At 47.8% G+C, this 20,968-nt stretch overlaps 1 protein-coding gene across 4 annotated transcripts in view; it reads right to left on the bottom strand.

Annotated features, from left to right (window-relative positions):
- Positions 1-1,935: 1,935 nt before the first annotated feature.
- CYLD (CYLD lysine 63 deubiquitinase) overlaps positions 1,936-20,968 on the bottom strand; it is a 32,804-nt gene continuing 13,771 nt past the window's right edge. For all 4 annotated transcript variants that reach the window (XM_066348563.1, XM_066348565.1, XM_066348564.1 and 1 more), the window contains 13 exons: positions 19,010-19,108; positions 17,283-17,399; positions 14,990-15,369; positions 13,939-14,104; positions 12,871-13,012; positions 11,325-11,447; positions 9,169-9,260; positions 7,941-8,007; positions 6,381-6,513; positions 5,192-5,300; positions 4,329-4,447; positions 3,851-4,067; positions 1,936-2,507 (listed from right to left, as the gene is read on the bottom strand). In XM_066348563.1, the coding sequence (XP_066204660.1) occupies positions 2,323-2,507; positions 3,851-4,067; positions 4,329-4,447; positions 5,192-5,300; positions 6,381-6,513; positions 7,941-8,007; positions 9,169-9,260; positions 11,325-11,447; positions 12,871-13,012; positions 13,939-14,104; positions 14,990-15,369; positions 17,283-17,399; positions 19,010-19,108 (1,949 nt within the window). In that variant the 3' untranslated portion in view covers positions 1,936-2,322. The remainder of the gene's footprint in view (positions 2,508-3,850; positions 4,068-4,328; positions 4,448-5,191; positions 5,301-6,380; positions 6,514-7,940; positions 8,008-9,168; positions 9,261-11,324; positions 11,448-12,870; positions 13,013-13,938; positions 14,105-14,989; positions 15,370-17,282; positions 17,400-19,009; positions 19,109-20,968) is intronic.

The following is a 20,968-nucleotide window of genomic DNA, read 5'->3' as shown; positions in this document are numbered from 1 at the left end:
CTCCCCCACAGATCAACACACACGCGCGCAGCACGCACACGCACGCACACCCACACGGTGCGTCTATGTGGAGGAGGGGGAACGTGACTTGTTCTGTTTTCTGTTTGCAGCTATGAATCACAAACCCTGGTATAAGTCAGTTCTATGGTGCACACCGCCACGTTGTCTGTAGATGTGATACGGAACAGGGTTCACTCAAACATTTAAAAAGCCAACAGGAAAATATTAAAGAAAATTTAAGACTAAAACTTAAATAAATCGACAGGCACACAGCCGCTGGTGCCACACAGCCCGGCCCTGCTGGTGCCCACATGACGCCAGGCTCCGCGGGGGGGGGGGGGGGGGGGGGGGGGGGCAAGAGAGGCTGCTGGGAGGGGCAGCCAGGGGCACCAGGACCAGGGAAGGACCACGCCGCCAGCCCTGGGTCTCCACGGAGGGTGCGCTTCCCCGGCTCATGTGGAAAGGACAGGAATCTCCACCTGAGGACAATGTCCTTAGAAATGGTGGCTGGTGGGGCCCCTCCCACTCTAAGGAGCCCCCCACCTACGCGGCAGTACGCACGCTTCACACACGTCTCCTTCCGGCATTTGGCCCCAAGCCTTCTCCAGCTGGTGTGTTTGAATTTTTACAGAAAGGAGCTGTTTTCTCTTCTTTTCACTTTTTAACTGTTCAGTCCAGTCTTACCCACAGATCCCAGTCGTTCTTTCAAGGTCACACTGCTGAGCTTCGTCCATGTCTTTGTCCCCCACTTATTCATCCCAGGGCGGCCGGACGTGGGAACGTCACGCCCTCACTGGCCCGGGGACGATGGGGACGATGGGGACAGGGCCAGCCCGGCAGCCGTGTCCCCATCTCAACACCCCACTCGCCCAAGCATTTAGCAAAACCTTGTGCAAAAGTTACGCACTTTCATTTCAAAAATGAAAAAATAAAAGATTACAAAAGGAAGGAACTCCTGCACCTTATTATGACTGACCAGGCTAGTAAGAATCAGCAGAGGGAACGAGAAAGCCCAAGGGGAGACGCAGGTCTGTCAAGGGGCCCGCCATCATCCGGGGCAGGCTCTGTGGAGCCCCCTGCTACACAGATGTGTTTCCTATCTCTCCGCATGGCTAGGAAGACGGTCCAGGGAGACAGCACGCACAAGATCACACACAGAGAACACGCACTCCCCCCGCACGCCGCGGCACGGAGGCTCACGGACACGGCTCCAGTCCACAATGCCCAGGGTGCTCTGGACGCACACTACAGACATCAGCTAAGAAAACACCCATTTTCTACCCAATCAGAAGGAGGCTAAAGCAGCTGCAACCATTTAAATAAACGTCTTGTTCACAGTTGTCATTATTTCAAGTGAAGCAGACGGCAGTTCGTGAGCGGCTGTCCGACTGACCGACCACACCCAAGTCCTGGGCAGTCTCCCCGCCACGGGGATTGGATACTCAACACAGCTCCGCAGAAGGATCGGAGTGAGTCACCTGTGTGCCACATGCATTTGCTGTGGACCCCACGTTTGTGGGGGACAACATTTATCACTCTAAGCCTGTAATAAAATTTCCTATACCTCGTTTCGTAGAATAGCCTTAACACCACACAACGGCAGGTTGACAGTCACTATGAATGACCAGTGTCAATGGCTGTACAGTCTAACCCTCATGAAAATTACATCAAACATGGACGCTGAATGACAAAAATCACTCGTTCTTGGCAAGCCCAGAACAAAGAGGGACAGCACCGTTAGGGCAGGTCAGTGCTGCCTGACACGCGGCGGAGGCTGGAGCTCAGCAGGTCACAGACGTGCAGGGTCAGCTCGAGGGGGAGGGTGACAGTCCAGTCGCACAGCTCCGGGACTGGACCGAAAGCAGTCTCCCGGTAACACCAGAGGAGTTCTTCCTCAAGGCAACCGCTAGCTACAAAGGAACGTGAGTTCATATCCTTGGTCCGTAAGGAAACATTTATTTACATTCTCAGTGACTGAAAGGTGCTTGACCCTGTCACAATTAAAATTTTATGCTTCCAAAAATATCATATGATCAATGCAATTAACTTAAAGCTTCAGTTATTAACTTCATTTAGACTTCTTAAAAAACCAACACAAACATACTTCCTAGGGTGCAAAATGCTTCTTATTAAATACGTCAGTAACACAAAAGCAATTTGTTTTTAAATGCAGGGATTCCTTCCTGAAGGGTTATCAGCACACAGACGCCCACTGCCGGCAATGGGCGCGCAGGAGGCCTGCAGGGCGGGGCGGGGGCGGGGCGGGGCGCGGGGCGGCAGGTGTCCCTCCGCCGGCCGGTGTCCCTCCGCCGCCCCCGCGCCCTACTTGTACAGGCTCATGGTGGGGCTCTGGTACATGCACATGTACGCGTCGCACAGCAGCCTTCGCGCGCAGCCCTGGATCCTCCTGGAGTCCAAGGAGTGCAGGTCTTCCGGAGACATTTTCAGGTACTCTCGCACTTCCGGGCACGGGGTCACCTGGGGGATGTTGAAGCCGTTCTGCCCCCCTGCGGACAGAGGAAGAGCTCTGCTCAGGGTGGCGGGTCCTTCCCGCTGCTCCCCAGCTCCGCGAAGGCCACCGCAGGCCACCGTCAGATCTGGGAGGCCAGCTGGCCTTCTGATCTCTACAAGTTAGACTCGGGGCCAAGGGTGAAGGGACCGGCAAAGGGACAGGCCGCTGAGCAAAGCCCAGGCCTGCTGGCCAGTCTCTGTGCGCAGTGAGCGATGTCACCCCTGCACAGCACCGGCCACCGCGCCACAGGGCTGTCCAGGTCAGGGCAGGCCTAACGAGTGCCTCTTCCTCACACTCAGAAGTGACCTGCGCAGCTGTCGCAGGACGCATCTCACACAACGTTAGACCCAGGGAGCCGCGGTGGGAGTGGGGTTCGGGATGCCGGGAGGGTCAGCTTCCCCGTGCTTTCTGGACCATCTAAACCCCTGTGCCCGAGTCTCACTTGGATGGACTCTTGCTGGGAGTGGACACCGTACAGGTGGGGCTGTGCCGTGCCCCCCTCCGGTCCCACGGCTGAGAAAATGCTGGCACGCCTTGGCCTAAAGCCTGGGCTTCTGGTCAGGAGGATGCCACAGGGGGCGTCCTAGGTTATCAGAAGGCCACGCCAGGAGACTTGGGGGCTGGGAGAAGGATGGAGGGACATGGGCGTCACAAGCTCGCAGAGGACTGGGCCCACTGTTTGGACAGCCCTTCCATTCCTGACCCTGCCAGCACTGGCCCTTCATGTGCTCTGGCTTGGCTCCTGTTAGACACCGAGCACGTGACAATGGCCAAGAAGGCAGCACACTCCCCGTCAGGAAGAGACACGTCCCCTGCAAAACAGGCTTCTTTCCCCAGAGACGGTAACTACTGCTCTTGACTTCGTCACTGGACAGCACAGGCGGTTTAGCATAAGCACGTAAGCACGGAGGCCATGAAGACTGTGCTAAACGCCAGCCGTGTGACCTCAGACCCCTGAAGCCTCAGCCTACAACCCAAGAACAGTGGTAATTCCCCTCGTGCACGGATTTTGGTAGGTGACTGACTGCACTTCCCAGAGAGCCGGCTCCTGGGCTCTGACTCCATGCAACGAGGCCAGTACGGCAAGTGAGAGGAGCCGGAGGCCCGGGAAGACCAGGCTGCAAAGAAAAGCTCTCCGCCCCGAAGTAAGAACTTTGGACTCTTTCTTGAACAAAGACCACACACATGTCGGACTATCACGTTATTACCGTTACTTTAGCAGCAGGGCTGTGAATGCGTTTCAAGATTTCAGACTGTCCCTGGGAAGATGCCGGCCCACCAGGAACTGCCCACTGTGGACAAAGACGTGGCCACGAGCAGAAGAAAGGGTCTAGTTACCGTCCCGGTCAGCCATGCTGTCGAAGAAGAGCCAGGCGGAGTCGTCTTTCCCGTACTTGACGAAGGCCACGTAGTGGCTGGTCTCGATGCACAGAACCGCGAACAGCTCCATCTTCTGGCAGGGGATGCAGCCGTGCCTCCAGTCCCAGTCCGGCAGGTCTTTGGGGAGCGACACCGGGTTGTATTTATGGTTCAATCTCTTGGGATGAAGGTGGACCTAAAACGGAATGTGAGTGAGCCCAACACAGCGTTTCCCGTGAGCGACCCCACCTCCTCCGCCTGAATCCACCCGCCCCGGCGGCCAAGAACGTCACAGGGGCCAACCGGGCAAACAGAAGAGGCAGGAACAACGCCACTTCGTTGTGAATTTTCAGAAGTGAATCACGAGTCTGAGAACTTGGCCAAGCCTGGGGTGTGTGTTCAGCGACAGGACGGCCAGCCGTCTGCGGGAGGCTCTGGGGAGCGAGGTCACACTCACTTGAGTGTTGCAGGTTTTACAGAACTGCTTGATTTTGCCGGCGGAGATGTCGAGGTCGTCGTAGCACTCTCTGCACTCGTACATGGCCAGCCCTCCGCAGATCCGGCACTGCCGCGGGGCTGGGCGGGGACAGGGGATGGCTGTTAGGGGCCTTTTAAAAGAGGCGCTCTTGCATTAAAAGATTAAAAAGTTAGGCTTTAAAAAGGATCATGTTCATGGACTCAAAAAAGTCTCTCCCTGCCCATCCCCATAAGCTTTAAATTGGATTTTCTTGGATTCAGGATCACTTTAAAGATATTTTCTCTGACCAAATGACAATTCTTAAAATGAATCTATTCTAGGGTGCTTTTCCTGATTATGAAATGTCTGTTGATGCACATTCAAAGGTACAAGACGGTGTAAAGAAGGAAGCGGGAAGCGTCCGCCGTGTCAGCGGGCAGGAGGCCACACTCCCAGGGCGGCTGTGACTGTCCCCAGTCCTTCCGGGCGCGTGCTTCCAGCGCCTCCAGCACACCGAAGGCTGCACGGTGACCTCTTCTGCACACAGGGCTCTTCAAACAGGAACTTCACTGGACAGCACACCACAGTCATTTAAGAACTCTCCTGTTGTTACTATACTGACTGTTTCTAAGTGCTGCATCATGCAACAGTAAACACGTTTGCATATAGTTTATCTGCACGTCTGATGATTTTCTCAGAATAAATTCCTAACGCTGACATGACTAGTTTAATATTTCCAGGCTCTTCCGCTACTGACCTGCCTTTTCAAAGACTTGTATCCTGTTACTCTCCCAATTAATGCGAACGGCCTGCAGCTCGTTTCCGAAAAACAAACAGAACAAACTGAAACATCTTATACTCACTGTCTTCAAGTAGATCTGTGATATTTAATTCCAGAGAAGGAAAAATTTTTTTAAATAGTTTAAAGTCTTTCCCAAACCGAGGCATCTGAATAATCAGACATGACGGTGCCTGAAAAGAAGTTATGTTATTTTTAGAATCAAAAGTGCTGAAAAAAATAAGTTTTCCCCCTGAAACTAAAATCGTCACGGTTGTCACACCGAGCAGCGGTCTCACCATCACGGCGTGTGGCCTGGCCCACAGGATGTGTGAGTGTGCCACGTGAGGGCAGGCACGAACCGGCCCCGAGTCCTCACGTCCCACGTCCCGGGGACACACAGACACAACTTGGTCTTACAGAGAATGTGATGATTACGAAGAGGGACATCCCACTTTGGCTTTGTATTTAATCAATGTTTGGGGGACAGGTTGTTTTTACAGGTATAATAAAGAAACTGTCATTGCTGAAGGACACTATTCCTTGTATTTCAAAAAATAAATAACTGTAGCTGGTTTTACCAGAACACTCCTTCAGAAATGAATACAATAAAAATAAGCTACAAGCATGCACTGCCAAGACCATGAAGATACTCAAGAAAAAAGAAAAATAACTGAAGTAATTTTTCATTAACAATAACCAATACAAGGGAATTTATTTCGTCTTACATATTTTGAAAGCATTCTTTTCTGAATGTTTGCATAATATGCTTGAGTAAAATTTTAAATTGGGTAAAAACATTTTTTTTAAAAAACATCAATCTTCTTTGCTTTATACTACTTAAAAGTTTTCAAATTACAAATTAGCTTGATATTTTCTTTGACAGCAAAAATCTAAAAAGTTTTTATTTTTAATTTTTTTAAAGATTTTACTTATTCATTTTAGAGAGAGAGAGAGAAGCGGGGAGGAGCAGGAGGCATCAACTCCCATATGTGCCTTGACCAGGCAAGCCCAGGGTTTCAAACCAGCGGCCTCAGTGTTCCAGGTTGGCACTCTAACCACAGAGCCACCACAGGTCAGGCCAAAAAGTTCAATCTTAATTTAAGGCATGTTCTACAAGAACAAAATTGAAACACTACAGTTTTTTAAAACTGGTGTTTTGTAAAGTTTGTTCTAACTGTTCCCAGTGGGTTAACAGTAACAATGATTGAATCTACCAGTAGTCTTAAGAATATTAAGAATTTACATAGAAAATACAAGAAAGAATCACTAACCTCAGCAAACTTTAGGTTACTGTTGATAAAAGACCATTCTAACAACTGCTGAATCGTAGGGACTCCAACTTTCTCATTCTTTTCCATAAAAATTTGATAGAAGTAACAATCCTGCACTTTTTGGCCCGCTGACCTAAAAAAAAAAAAAAAATTTTCAGAAGAAAAACCACATTATTTATGAAATACTTAAATCAAAATGTAAAGTTGATCCCAAGGAAATTGATTTCTTGGCATTTTGTACTCTCATGAAGTATGAAATGGTCCCTTTTTCATATTTGCCAGCGGGCACACAGAAATACCATTCATTTCTCCATGGCTTTTTCCTACATGGTCAAATTACAAATTCTCTTATAAGTACTAGTCGTTTCCAAACAGTTCTCTAGAATTTTTAGGTACACATACAGCCATTACCATCTTTGAATAGCTACTATGTATTCCTGATGTTCATGCACCCTGCCTTATTTTTCTAGTTAATACCCAAAACAACAGCAAAATCTAACTGTTGGCATTGCTCGCCCCCCCCCCCCCTTCTTATCCATCAGCTCAAGTCTGGCATCGAACACCACCACTTAAGACAGGGTTCTTGTTTGTGATCAGCTTTTAAGGGAATAATTAGCAAGACCTTCAACAGAGACACCCAGACTAAAATAGAAAAGCGTTCAGCAGTCAAACCACCTGGAGAGGTCGCCCACTTAGCGTATTTTGCTGTGTCAAATTCAAGGCTTCCACTCCCGCTGGAGAGAGAAGGAGCAGGCTACCAGGCTGGGGAGAGAGCTAACTCAAGGCTACAGTAACCGAGTGATGGGTCGTCAAAACCAGTGTTCTCCTCGTGTTTGGTTAGGTTAGAGTAAGATTCTCCTAAAAGGGTCACTAATGTATTACAAAATATTTATGCACAGGTTTGTAAGAAAATGAGCTGCAGTGGTATTTATTACCAGGGTTAACATTAACAGCACAGATCTGCTTTATAGCCACCCCTCGGGCTGGGGGCAGCGCAACGGAGAAGACGGTGGTTACGCTGAGCCCACGCTGCAGGGACCAGCCTGTGAAGACCCCTAACAGCACGACAGCGAGCCTGAGCCCACGCTGCAGGGACCAGCCTGTGAAGACCCCCAACAGCACGGCAGCGAGCCTGAGCCCACGCTGCAGGGACCAGCCTGTGAAGACCCCCAACAGCACGGCAGCGAGCCTGAGCCCACGCTGCAGGGACCAGCATGTGAAGACCCCCAACAGCACGACAGCGAGCCTGAGCCCACGCTGCAGGGACCAGCCTGTGAAGACCCCCAACAGCACGGCAGTGAGCCTGAGCCCACGCTGCAGGGACCAGCCTGTGAAGACCCCTAACAGCACGACAGCGAGCCTGAGCCCACGCTGCAGGGACCAGCCTGTGAAGACCCCCTAACAGCACGGCAGCGAGCCTGAGCCCACGCTGCAGGGACCAGCCTGTGAAGACCCCCAACAGCACGGCAGTGAGCCATCGCTGAGGGCCCACTCCACAGAGCGAAGGCGGCGGGAATGAGGGCTCTTTTTCCAACGCCTCTGTAAAAACTTAAAACTTACCTGATTTTTAACAATGGTTCTACCCTTAGAATATGATGAAACAAGATATTCAAGAATTCTTCAGGGTCTAGGAGAAAAGAAATCAAATATCACTGACAACATTTTTAAATCATTCTATTTTTAACATATTCCTATCCTAAATTCATTTTCATAATCTTATTTCAATTAAAAGCATAGTTCTCGCCCTGGCCAGTTGGCTCAGCGGTAGAGCGTCGGCCTAGCATGTGGAGGACCCGGGTTCGATTCCCGGCCAGGGCACACAGGAGAAGCGCCCATTTGCTTCTCCACCCCTCCGCCGCGCTTTCCTCTCTGTCTCTCTCTTCCCCTCCCGCAGCCAAGGCTCCATTGGAGCAAAAATGGCCCGGGCGCTGGGGATGGCTCTGTGGCCTCTGCCTCAGGCGCTAGAGTGGCTCTGGTCGCAACATGGCAATGCCCAGGATGGGCAGAGCATCGCCCCCTGGTGGGCAGAGCGTCGCCCCATGGTGGGCGTGCCGGGTGGATCCAGGTCGGGCGCATGCAGGAGTCTGTCTGACTGTCTCTCCCTGTTTCCAGCTTCAGAAAAAATGCAAAAGAAAATGAAAAAAAAAAAAAAAAAAAAAAGCATAGTTCTCAAACTTTCCTAACTAAAAATATAAAGGATACGATCGAGTATTAAGTTCTAATTTTGTTATAACTTTATTGCATTTGAAAAGGCATAATCACTCACATTGGTGCAATAATTTTAGTTTCTCTTAAGGGGTTTAAGGTAAGCGGAATGAAACCAGAAGTGTGACTGGCCTGACACTTAAACAGTTCAGAGTCTCTGAACATCACAGCTAGTTACAGTGCGCTGTTCACACGGTCAAGGTCAGGAGCTGGACCTGACAACATCCGCTAGCAATGAAGAGTCAAACACTGCCTCTGACCACAGACTCGACCCCTCTGTACGGGAAAGGAAGCGGGTCCTGTGGCCGCCCCATGCGCCCTCCCCCGCCGGCTGGGAAGGAGCGCTCCGAGTTACCCACTGAACACGCTGAGCCAGCCGGTTCCCGAAAGGGGTCACAGCCCATACCACCCCTCCCTTTCAGGAGAGAGACGGCATCTTAAAAGGGGGAGAGAACTGTGCACCCCACAGAAGTGGCTGTCTGAAAATCAGCTCCCACGACCCTGCAGGCAGGGACACATTTCAGCCATAACGGAGCCTGGCGCTCAAATCACGGTCAGTGTGGGTCGGTGGGGGGACAGTCACCTTTCTCCTCAGAGGTAAATCCTGACGCAGCCTCAACTTTTTCAAGTATTTTCCTCAGTTTCATAATCTTTGTTGCACACACGTACCCATATCTATGTTAGTAAAAAATATGAATTAATACTGGCATATACATTAAATGAATGTAACATAATTTCATAAACTAGACAATCATTTTGAGAAATACAATTGTAGATTTCTTCTTGATGTTTAAAAATTAAGAATCTAGAATCAGAATTATCCCAGACACTATTATACCCTAAAAATCACTATCATATACTAATACAAGAAATAATATTTTTAATTTGTGATGACTGGTTTTTTGCTATTTGCTTAATAAACGGAAGCCAACTTTACAGAACAGCCTTCTGAGAGCCCTTTTGGTACTAGAGGAGGAAGCAGCGCCAGGGCAGGGAAAGGACAGTGCTGGAAGCTGGAGATCTAGAATCTGCCACCCAGACAGTCATCGTAATTACACCACCTCCTCTCACATTTGAATACAGAACACGTTCAATACGTTGACTCACTCATGACAGAATTTTTATTCTAACAGTGACTTCACAAGAGACGCTGGAGGCCACCATGGGCTTACTAACTGGCTCATCTTACAGCCATTTTTTTATCCTGACCCTCCATTCACTCCTTGCTGAGCGCCCAGCACTTACACAGTCAACCTCTGGCCGCAGAGAATGCAAACGTGCAGGAGGTACGTGAACAGAACAGGGCTCGGCCCTTGAGCAGCTTGAAATGGGGAAAGCAGAGGTTTCGGCACCAAATACAACCAGCCAGCCATGAGGTGACTGTCGCAGACACAAGGAGCTCAGGTCTCGCAGGGCTTCGGCGGATGGGGTGACAAAGTCCGTTAACCAGGACTCCTAACTGGCCGGACAACAGAACTCAAAGACTGTTTGGTAACGGACTGCGGTGTTTGGTGGGAAAGAAGGAGGTGGTAACGTGCCTTAGAGTGCTGGGTTTTATCTGTCTTGTTTTAGTATCAGTCACTTGGGGGAGAGGGGAAGTAGTTCATTTAAAAATTTTCATTCATACAAATAATATAAAAACTGATGTAAACATCAAGACATTATCTTCAGAGGTAAAAGCTAGATACTTTCACCATCACAGAATTTAGGGAAACAAAAGCTCTATGCAGGAAATTTGCTCACAATCTCCCTTCCCAGTGATGTGACGCAAGGTTGGTCACTGAATTGTCACACAGTTGGTCACTCTGAATGCCCATTATATTTCAGTACTCTCAAATTTTTTAGTCAAAGTCTTATTTCAAGCTATTTTTAATTTTAATTGTTAAGTAAGAAAAATATGGCACAAAATGTAAACTTACTTTAATATGGACTTTATATAGTGTGTATTCCATATTCCTGAAGGACAGATTGGTTTTATGGTCTATGGCTCTAACTCTTCATAATTGACATTTTACAATGAGACAGTGTCATCTATTCCTACAGTCACTTATCAAGAGTCTTTCTGAGCTGTCTCACCGCTTGTATTGTACCATTACAAAGTCCTCTTGTGGCCAAAGAGAGACCTATCTGTCATTCTTAAGCCAGGAAATGACCAAAAACATCACCTTTTTAAGGGTGGTGCAATGGTGCCTAAATTTATTCCTTTAACCAAGAAGTGTGTTAATAACCACAGCTCACCTGTTTCTAATACGAAAGTAATGAATTCTAGCTACTCCACAAAAGCACTGTCCCTCGCTCCTTTTCTCTCAGACAGAATTAAGGTTGAGGAGCCTGACTGCGGCAAGGGGGCTGGCGAGCGGAGGACTGTCGGGTGCGAGCCGCCCTTAGAGACAGGAGCCTGGGACTCGGCCCGGCCACCGTCCCTCGGCCGAGACAGGAGCCCCGGGACTCGGCCCGGCCACCGTCCCTCAGCCCACGGCAAGTGCTAACTGGGAGGCACGCTACCAAAACGGTGCGGGCGCTTCACGGCGAACGCCACACGCGATATCTTGGCCAGATCTGAGAAATTAAGTAAGTCAAGGCAGGACAAGGACCAAAAGTTTAAAATTTAAAAAATCAAGAAAGCTCATTTTGACCCCATTTCTTATTAAATAAAAGCCAGGCACGAGTGAGTTACTGTACCAAGAATCAGCAAACAGGCCCCGCTAGAGGCAGCCCTGCGCTGGGCCTCCCACTTACATCCGCAGAGGGTTGACGATCTCCGTCCGGAGCAGCTCCTGCGTCTCGCTGTAATATTCCACATCGTTCTTTTCTTTGGGTCTAAGCAACACAGTGTCCAGCACAGAACTAAAAGCAAACAGGCTGCAAAATAAAAAGATTCTTTTTCCTCATGCTGCAAATACATTTTTCCTTTGTTTTGAGAACGCGTACTCCAGTGAATGTGAAGAGAAGAACCACCAAGTCTGGAGAACCAAATACAGTACAAATGAGTGTCTCTAATTAGTACTGGACCCCCAGACACCCGGTCCGGTTCCCATGGTTCCGTCATCGGGGCCCAGAGGTCCGTCCAGGTTAAGAGGAGCACCAGTGTCCAGAAGGCAGGCTACAGACTGACGTACAGTGTGGAAGGATAATAATAGACACATCTGAGAAACGTCTTTGCAAAAGCCAGGAGAAGGCCGACAGTCCTGATCGAACTACAGACGGACAACAGAGGAGCAAGTTCAGACACGGACTCCCGAGGACAGCACACTCCAGACACCATGCCCGTCTCTCCCCACACCCGTGCGGACATCGGAATTTCTCTAAATGCCAACACCGCTTGTTTTTGACTGACAGCATTAGCTTGCTGGTATCAAAGAAAAAAACATTTGGCTAGTCAAGATGTTTTATCAGAGAATCTAACTACTGTATTGATGCTCGCTTTTGTCAGCACATGTGAGAGACAGTCTCTGCCCCCCACAAGGGCCCACCATCCTTACTCCTCGCCCCACGCTGACATTTCCAACATCCCATTCACTTCTGACGCGCCCTGCCCGGCTGGAGCGTGGGCAGTCGCGCTGAGCGTGACTGCGGGGCCCTTCACTCTGCGGTGTGAACACTGCTGCCACGCACGTGGTGCCACTGGGAAGTGAGCCACACAAACGAGGGCAACTGCTCCTCTACTGAAGATGATCCTTTCAAGTCAGGGCATCCTATGAACGCCTCTGCCTGTAAAACAGACACCGGCGCACGCACCGCCCAGTGGCCTGCCGCGAGTCACGTGGGCCCACGCTGTGCTCACTCTGGGCAGGCACACTCCACAGAAGGCTGCTCCTCCTGGGCCACTGTCACCCAGCTCTCAGCCGTCACCCACTGCATCACGCCTCAGGCTACTTTTTTGGACAGGTTCGTGAGACAACAACCAACAGTTCCCAGGAATAGAAAATGTAATGCAAACCTCCCTTTCTTTCCTGGCCCCCAAACACACAGTCTCTCTCTCTCTCACTCTCTTACACACACGCACACACTCTCTCTCTCTCTCTCTCTCTCTTACACACACACACACACACACACACATACACACACACACTCTCTCTCTCTCTCTCTCTCTCTTACACGCACACACACACACACACACACACTCTCTCTCTCTCTCTCTCTCTCTCTTACACACACACACACACACACACATACACACACTCTCTCTCTCTCTCTCTCTTACACACACACACACACTCTCTCTCTCTTTCTCTCTCTCACACACGTCCCAGGCCCCAGGGCACTGTATTAATGTTAAACTTACCAGAATAAGGTAGAGTCTAAGTAACAAGAGTTGTAATGACCCTGGATACCTTTCTTCTTCCCAATCATTATCTCCAAACCTTCTTTTTCCATTCTTGGTGGAGTATTTTCTTCCACAACTTCACTTAAGTAGCCTCCAAAGGCTGAAGCAAAAAAAAAATAAAAATGAAAACAAGTAATTTCTTTTAAACTATGACAACAGGCATTTGCTTAAAATATTTTTTTGTATTTTTATGCCTAATTTACTTCCCAACTTAAAGCTGAGTGAAGGGTAGGTTTTGGTTCATCGTTCTTCAGCTCAACTTATAAAAATGTTACTGTGCCTTTTCAACCTCACTTCCTCCATAATTTAGAAAACACTTCAGAAATTCTAAGTAATTAATGTAAAAAGGTATCTGCCAAGTAAAATACCGGTTTCCCAAATACTTTATTATTTGTGTGAAGATGTTTCATTTTCCAGTTGGAAATGAAAACAAAAATTTTGAAGTACTGTTTCAACCGTAATGAAATTCCCAAAAGGACGGTGTTCCTATTTACATCTGTTTCACCCTCAAAATGACCTGCCGCCTTCGCCCAGAAGGGACAGCACCAGGACAGTGGCCCAGCGGCCTTGGCCATGCCGTCCCATGCCAGCCATCACGGCTTCTCAAAACTACGCTGACCTTCAGATAGAGCCGCTTCTTGATGGCCCTAGCACATCAGGAGGAGAAGTCCTGCCCAATGACCCCGCTCACTGACGTCCTGCACAACCCCCGGGGGAAGTCAGTGTCCAAAAGGCCACGAGGCTACCTCTGGGGCTGCTGAGAATTAAATCTCTGTAATCAACAGGAAGGGGAAAATAAATCCCCCTTTCCACTTCTTAAGTCTCAAACACGTTTTCCTAATTGTTTTTTGAGGGGGAGAACCATAACTTTCTTATACACCAAGGAACAATTTGACCGATTCAAAAGCCTGAAGAACGCTGGCAAGAAACACACTTGAACAGGGACCCTGCCCTCCCCCAGCACACGCCCGCTGAGCTGGGAACAGTCCCTGCAGACCAGGAAGGAGGCAGAAGGCACGCCCATACCTAGGGAGTTGCAGCGTTCGATCTGATTGGACACCGGCTGCAGGGACGCAAACCTCGAGTCCGGCCGGCAGCTCTTCAGCTTGACAAAGAGCGCCTTCTTCAGGGCGCAGGTGAAGTAGCGGGTGCCCCGGAAGGTGCCATCCGTGCAGCCTGCACACTCGTCCTCCTGAGAAAGAGGTGGACGCCGCTGTCACTCTGCCGCTTGCCAGGACGGCACACGGAGAACGAAGGCGCGTTTGAACTCTGCCCTCTCTCTGAATTCCCGCTTCACACCTGAACTGAGGACTCCACCAGCAAATGGGGCTCACTGATCAGAACTTCAGGCCACAGCTGATGACTCAGGAAGTTCACTCCTTTACCCACACGAGGTCCCCAATGGGGTCCCTTCAGAACACACGTCTGAACCTGCCCTGGCTAATACTTTCCTGCACGTTTTCTACAAGTATCAGAACTGTGTGTGTTGGGGGAGGGGAAAAAAGGAAGCTATTCATTTTACCAATCCCCCAAAATGGTATCCACTAGCATGCCGACAAACAAATAAAACTAGAGACATATTTAAATAAAGCTAAGTGTACTCAAATGCTCCTCTCCTGACTATGAAATGTAAAAAACAATATACTCTCCCTAATCTCCAAAGGTAAAATCTCCCCCTCTAGCAAAGATCCTAAAAGATTTCCTAAACTGGTGATTAATCGTAAAGCCAAGATATAAATATTAGAACTGACTGAGGGAGGGAGGCTGAGAAAGCCAAAGAAAAGCTGACAACGGATTTGCTTTCCTGACCATATTGTTTAATATAATATAATGAGCCCGCACACAGTAACCTAAACTCTCTCTTCATTCCTTGAGAGCCGATCAACTATCATTTAGGAACAAGTGATCAGCTGCTTGATGGGTGGCAGAGGAAATCGGGGATATGTGATAAAACTGCTCTCGACTGATGGCTTTTCTAACAAAGACAGCATTGCACCACAAAGCGTGTAACGGGGAGGAGTCTTGAACGAAACCCCAGACAGCAAACAAGTGCAACGTGTAGGTCAAAGGCAGTTACCAGTTCCAGCCCAGCGAGGACTTCATTGAGTCCTGGCGGCTGCCCGATCCAGCGGATCACCCCGTAGAAAGGGGGGTTCTCCTTGACTTCGGCCAGGGAGCCCACCTCCAGGCCCTGCGAGCTCCCCGGAGCCGCGGCCAGGGCGGGGCTCTCCTGGACAGGTGCATTGCTCAGCTCCCCCATCACAGACTGGACAGACAGGGAGAGTGGGCTGTGGCCGATGCTCCCGTTGGTGTTGGGCGTCTTTGTCAGGCTGAACGGTAACGAGTGGAATCTGTTCTCGCTGGATAGCGAGTTCATGGGAGGAGGCTGCAGTGGTGGCGAAGCTTGTCCGAACTCTGGAGACAGCTCCGTAAGCGACTTTGCAGGATCCTCAGCAACTGTAAAGAGTCATTCTTAATTAGAGAAATGTATTCAAGAATGTTAACTATGCCTTACAGCCGTAATAATATACATTCCCAGTCTGACTACCGCCTGGCCCCACTGGCAGGACTGACACAAGCACCACAAACTCAGTGTCCCCAAAACAGGGCTCCCCGCCCCCCCGCCCGCACTCCACACCTGCCACCTCAACAGAGGACACCCAACTGTCCAAACCCAAAGAACACAAAACCCATTACTGATTGGTGTGTACAGTCTTTGTCCACTCTACAATGAGTCCTCCCAGACATTAAGGTCCTCAGGGCTCAGCCTGGACCCATGCCCACCCCCCCAGGGTGACACCAGTCGTGGGACTTCAACCCCCATGTATGTGCAGGCAGCCTACACATTTATGTCCCTAGCTCTGCTCTCCCAAAGCTCCAGATCTCCATCTCCTGCTCGACAAGTCACCTCTAAGAAGTCTAAACAGCCCCTCCAGCTCGACATACCCAAAAGCAAACCATCCCCCCCCACCCCCACAATCGCCTAAGGACAGAGCCAGGAGCCCAGAGCAGCCCTGAGACCCTCCCCCCAGCTCTCACACGCAGTCTGGCCGTGAGTCTGGCCGGTTCGCTCTCGAAACCCCCACAGCCATCCCTGTCTTGCCACCCCTGCCACAGCAGGTCTGCCCCCGTGCGGCCGTCCCACACTGAGCCCGACAGCCTTCACTGGGGTCCCTGCATTCACACACTCCCCGCTCCAGCCCACGGTCCGCCTGCAGCGAGAGTGACCCTTTCCAAAGGGAAACTCGGTCACGCCACTGGCTGAAATCCCTCAGTGGCTTCCATTTTTCCATTTCCCTTTTTTTTTTTTTTTTTTTTTACAGAGACAGAGAGAGAGTCAGAGAGAGGGACAGACAGGGAGAGACAGGAATGGAGTGAGATGAGAAGCATCAATCATCAGTTTTTTGTTTTTAAACCTTAGTTGTTCATTGATTGCTTTCTCATATGTGCCTTGACCGTGGGCCTTCAGCAGACCGAGTGACCCCTTGCTCGAGCCAGCGACCTTGGGTCCAAGCTGGTGAGCTTTGCTCAAACCAGATGAGCCCCCGCTCAAGCTGGCAACCTCGGGGTCTCGAACCTGGGTCCTCCGCATCCCAGTCTGATGCTCTATCCACTGCGCCACCACCTGGTCAAGCATCCATTTCCTTTTAATGGGCTACCAGGCTCACATGCGCTGGCCCTGCCTGCCGTTCCCTGCAATGTCCTGCCCCTCTATCTGTTCAGCTGCTCTGGCTCTTCCTGGTCCTCGTGAACACCACGAGGCCTGGCGCACGCCATCCCCTCTGTCCTCCCACTTCACTCCCACTGCTCTCGTGTCAGTTCCTCGGAGAAGCCCCAGCCCCTGCGGACGGCCCTCCCTCGGCACGCATCCAGCACCCGCACCGCGCGGCCACGCCCACTTCTGCCGCCACGGACCGCGCGTCCGTCTCTCACGTGACCTTGACGCCTAGGAATGCCTGGCATGCAGTAAGTGCCCAAAAGTGTGTGTTGAACAGACACAGAAAGAGAAGAATAAACCAGAAGAACATGATGTCCCAGAACCAAGGGAAGGCAGAGCTTTTCCAAGGGAGTGTTTTAAAGAGATCAAGACCCAGGTAGAAAAGTCTTTAAATGATTCATGCATTCTAGACATCTTCTACCCTCAACAGATCAGTCAGACCACGAAAACAAGCTGCTAATACATTTTCTAAATGTTTTATTGATCTTAGCAGTGCAGTTCAAATTGTAGACAATATTTCAGCTCAGCAATATTAATAAAGAATAGCCTACTCGTTCTATTTCCCAAAGCTACATATATCGGTGAAAAGGCCCTTTTTCTCTGACAAGTTAACAAGAGGATCATTGTAAAAAACACTAAAGTAATAGGTTACCTTCGTCAATGTACCAGGTATTTTTTGATTTGGACTGTGGTTGTGAGTCAACAGAAGACCCATTTAAGGTGTAGAATAATTCAGATCTGTTTCTATTTCCAGGGTCTGAGGTAGAACCTATGAAACAAGAAAACTTCATTTTACAAATTAAGTCAATATGGCGTGAAAGTTTCTCCACAACAGAAACTAATACGCATGTGGTATTAACAACTACTTACACAACCAGTAGACATACACACACACACTATTTTATCAGTGTCTCAGCTTTTAAAACTTGGATCATCATTTTGCCTATGTCAAAAAGATTTCCAACCAAGACTCAACATAGGAGTAAGTTTAAAGAAAACCATAATTTTTTAAACAACTGCTTTTATAATAAAAAAATTTTTTAATCATTTCATCTACTATAGCTTATTTCCAAATGTCAAAATCACCATTTTCCCAATTTCATCTGGTGAACCTGTGGGTTCACAAATTTTACCTATTATTTTAAAAGAGTTGCTCTCAGAAGGTGATCTTCAAATATTATGTACAATAAACAAATTCAGTTTTAAAAACTGAAGGTTTAAACATTTTGGAACTGTTGATCATCAAATTCCCTGCTTCATTTCTTCGTCTCCTTGAGAGAGGGAAGCAGTATCAGTCCTTATCTCTTAGGTTCGCAACAGAAAGAGTCAGTGTTGCTGGGTCAGACACTTCAACGCAGCAGCCGGCTCAGGGCCAGGGAGACAGGCTGCAGAGCTCATACAAACCTGCTCCTCCTTTACATTTAAAGCTCTAACCTCACCTCTATAACTAGTATCTGCTACCACATAAGTAACACACATCTTAAGAAAACATTTAGGCTATTTACATTTAAGTGAGTAGCATGTGTAAGCTCCTCGATCTACATCTACAGGTTATCATAAAGAATACTATCACCTAGCCTATTTAATTCTAAGTCTCCCACGGTTAAATGCCACATACAATATTTCTAAAGTACAATTTCCTTTTAAACGTGCTGAAATAGTTTTGTTAACTAGATGACTGAGGAAAAACTATTCTCCTATCCTAGACCTGAGTGAACGAAAATTCTTACAGCTTTTGACATCAGCTGCTCAGCTTACATAACTCCCACCCTGTGAATCTATGAAATTCACGGAAGCTGACAGAGACGAGCTAAGAACTCCGCATCTATTTGGGGGAAGTTTTTGGAAGAGAGACAAGAATTTCTGCTTGGCAGTTTGGAATTTACCCTGTGCCTCATTTTGGCAGTGAAATCCACACAACTGATCTCTAGTATACATTATGCTATATATCATCCGTGTACAGAGTGGGGGAAAGGGACGTTTACAGCTGTGAGTACACGAAACACAGTTTATTCTTGTATTATTATTTGTTAATTATTATATTATTTTCCATACGAACAACTGTAAACCTCCTTTTGTCCCATCCTATGTGAGTAGTTCGTACAGGTCCAACTGTAAACAATATAAAAATGTGATGAGCAGGGTGTTTAAAAACTGGCTGATACAGACCAGCAAAATACACAGGTCCTCACCAGAAACTTTTCACTGACTAAAAAGGGTTGGGAACTCTTGGTTTAATCAACAGCATCTACAAAAAATTGGGGGCAACTTATTAAAACTGTCTGAAAGGAGAAAATCTACATGTACTTTTAAGGTATAATATCTTGAACAACTAGCTGTCATTTTAATAACAAAGAACTGTATTCTATTCAGCCATACCTGTAACCTTTGGTTTACTATGACTGGATGAACCTTTGTCCCCAACACCTCTTGGCATAAAGGCAAGTTTGGGAGGCCTTCTTTCCTGTGTCACGCTATCTGAAACAGTAAAGGCGCTCTTTAAAGATAAAAGCAAATTCTTATGGAAGAAACACAATCGAGCAATTAACCACAACAACAACAAACATTTCTTTCCAATAAAAAAAGCAGTAGTTTCACAACAGTTTTGCAAATTCTTAAAAGGCCATCAGAAGTATCAAAATCAATGCTGTATTTCAAAATGGAATTTTTACAAGACCACATATCCTAAATACAATTCAACTAAATGCTTTAACTTTTTGAAAATTTAATCACCTTTAGTCAATTTTATTTGATGTGTTAAAACACCACCAAGACAATGTTACTTGGTTCTTTGCTGGATTTCCCAAATCAGTATCCCCCGAACACCCCTGTGTGTTGGGAGAGGTTCCACACTCAAGTGTTTCTAGAAGATGCTGAGGTAAACAAAGATAAACCGACTTCTTTACCTTATAACACCAGAGCCTTCTCATGCTTCTGTGCCTGTGACTCTCTCAAAGAGGAACAGAATAACTTACTTGATAACATTTTTGTACCTGTCTACTTAGTAGCATCTCAGATTACTGTAACTCGTGCAACACAGTTTGGAAAAAGTCTGCTTAAAAACATGTATCAATTTTTTAAAATATACTTATGTCAATAATACAAATGTGTATGCAAATACATATATGTATAAGTAGGAAAGACAAAATTATACATGATGCAGAGACAAATATCACTAATATTTCTGAAGAAAACATTCAAACCTTCTTTTTGAATTTCAGATGTAATAAATTTGGCCAACTTGCTGATACAAAAATTACCTCTAAACTTTAAAGGCCAGTGATTTTCACAGGATATTCATAAATACTGTTCAAGCAAGTGGAGAAAAGTCAGTCTGAGAAGTTTTTCCTCCGAAAAGCTCTATGACACCTGCATGGGGCCCGATATGACCCTTGGGAGCCATACCTGGTGAACTGCGGGTGAGCAGAAAGTAGTATCACCCACAGTAGATTTTTGAGAACAGAAAGAAAAAAATAGGAATTTCTTACATTTTAAATTACAAGGAAAAGGTCATTTTTTTAGAAAAAGGAAATGATACTAAATTATATATAAATGATGCTTAGTAACTTTTATTCATGGTCAAAGGGGAGAAGAATGCATTGTTAAACTTGTATCTTAAATGTCTCAGAATATGATTAAGTGAAATATTATTTTAATTTGAAAATTATATGAAATAACCATGTATTTTAACCAAGTGATATTCTCTTACAATGTTACCACTCAAATACCTCCAAATATCACATATGAGAGCTACTGTGGAGGGTAAACTTCTCAGTCACTGACAAAGTTCCCAAATTATAGCATATAAATTGCCGAAAGATAACATAGAAAACTCATGCGTGAATAAAGAACTCAACAAGCCCTGGCTGGTTGGCTCAGTGGTAGAGCATCGGCCTGGCGTGCAGAAGTCCCGGGTTCGATTCCCGGCCAGGGCACACAGGAGAAGCGCCCATCTGCTTCTCCACCCCTCCCCCTCTCCTTCCTCTCTGTCTCTCTCTTCCCCTCCCACAGCCAAGGCTCCATTGGAGCAAAGATGGCCCGGGCGCTGGAGATGGCTCCTTGGCCTCTGCCCCAGGCGCTAGAGTGGCTCTGGTCGCGGCAGAGCGATGCCCCGGAGGGGCAGAGCATCGCCCCCTGGTGGGCAGAGATTCGCCCCCTGGTGGGCGTGCCGGGTGGATCCCGGTCAGGCGCATGCGGGAGTCTGTCTGACTGTCTCTCCCCGTTTCTAGCTTTGGAAAAATACAAAAAAAAAAAAAAAAAAAAGAACTCAACAAAAAATGGTCAAAGACACAAACAGGCATTTGATAGAAGACACAAATGTTCCGTAAACATAAGAAA

Source organism: Saccopteryx leptura, chromosome 9, assembly GCF_036850995.1.
Source record: "Saccopteryx leptura isolate mSacLep1 chromosome 9, mSacLep1_pri_phased_curated, whole genome shotgun sequence".
In the NCBI taxonomy this organism is placed as follows: Eukaryota; Metazoa; Chordata; class Mammalia; order Chiroptera; family Emballonuridae; genus Saccopteryx; species Saccopteryx leptura.
The sequence above is the reverse complement of the archived record's forward strand: the minus strand, read 5'-3'. Positions and strand labels throughout refer to the sequence as shown.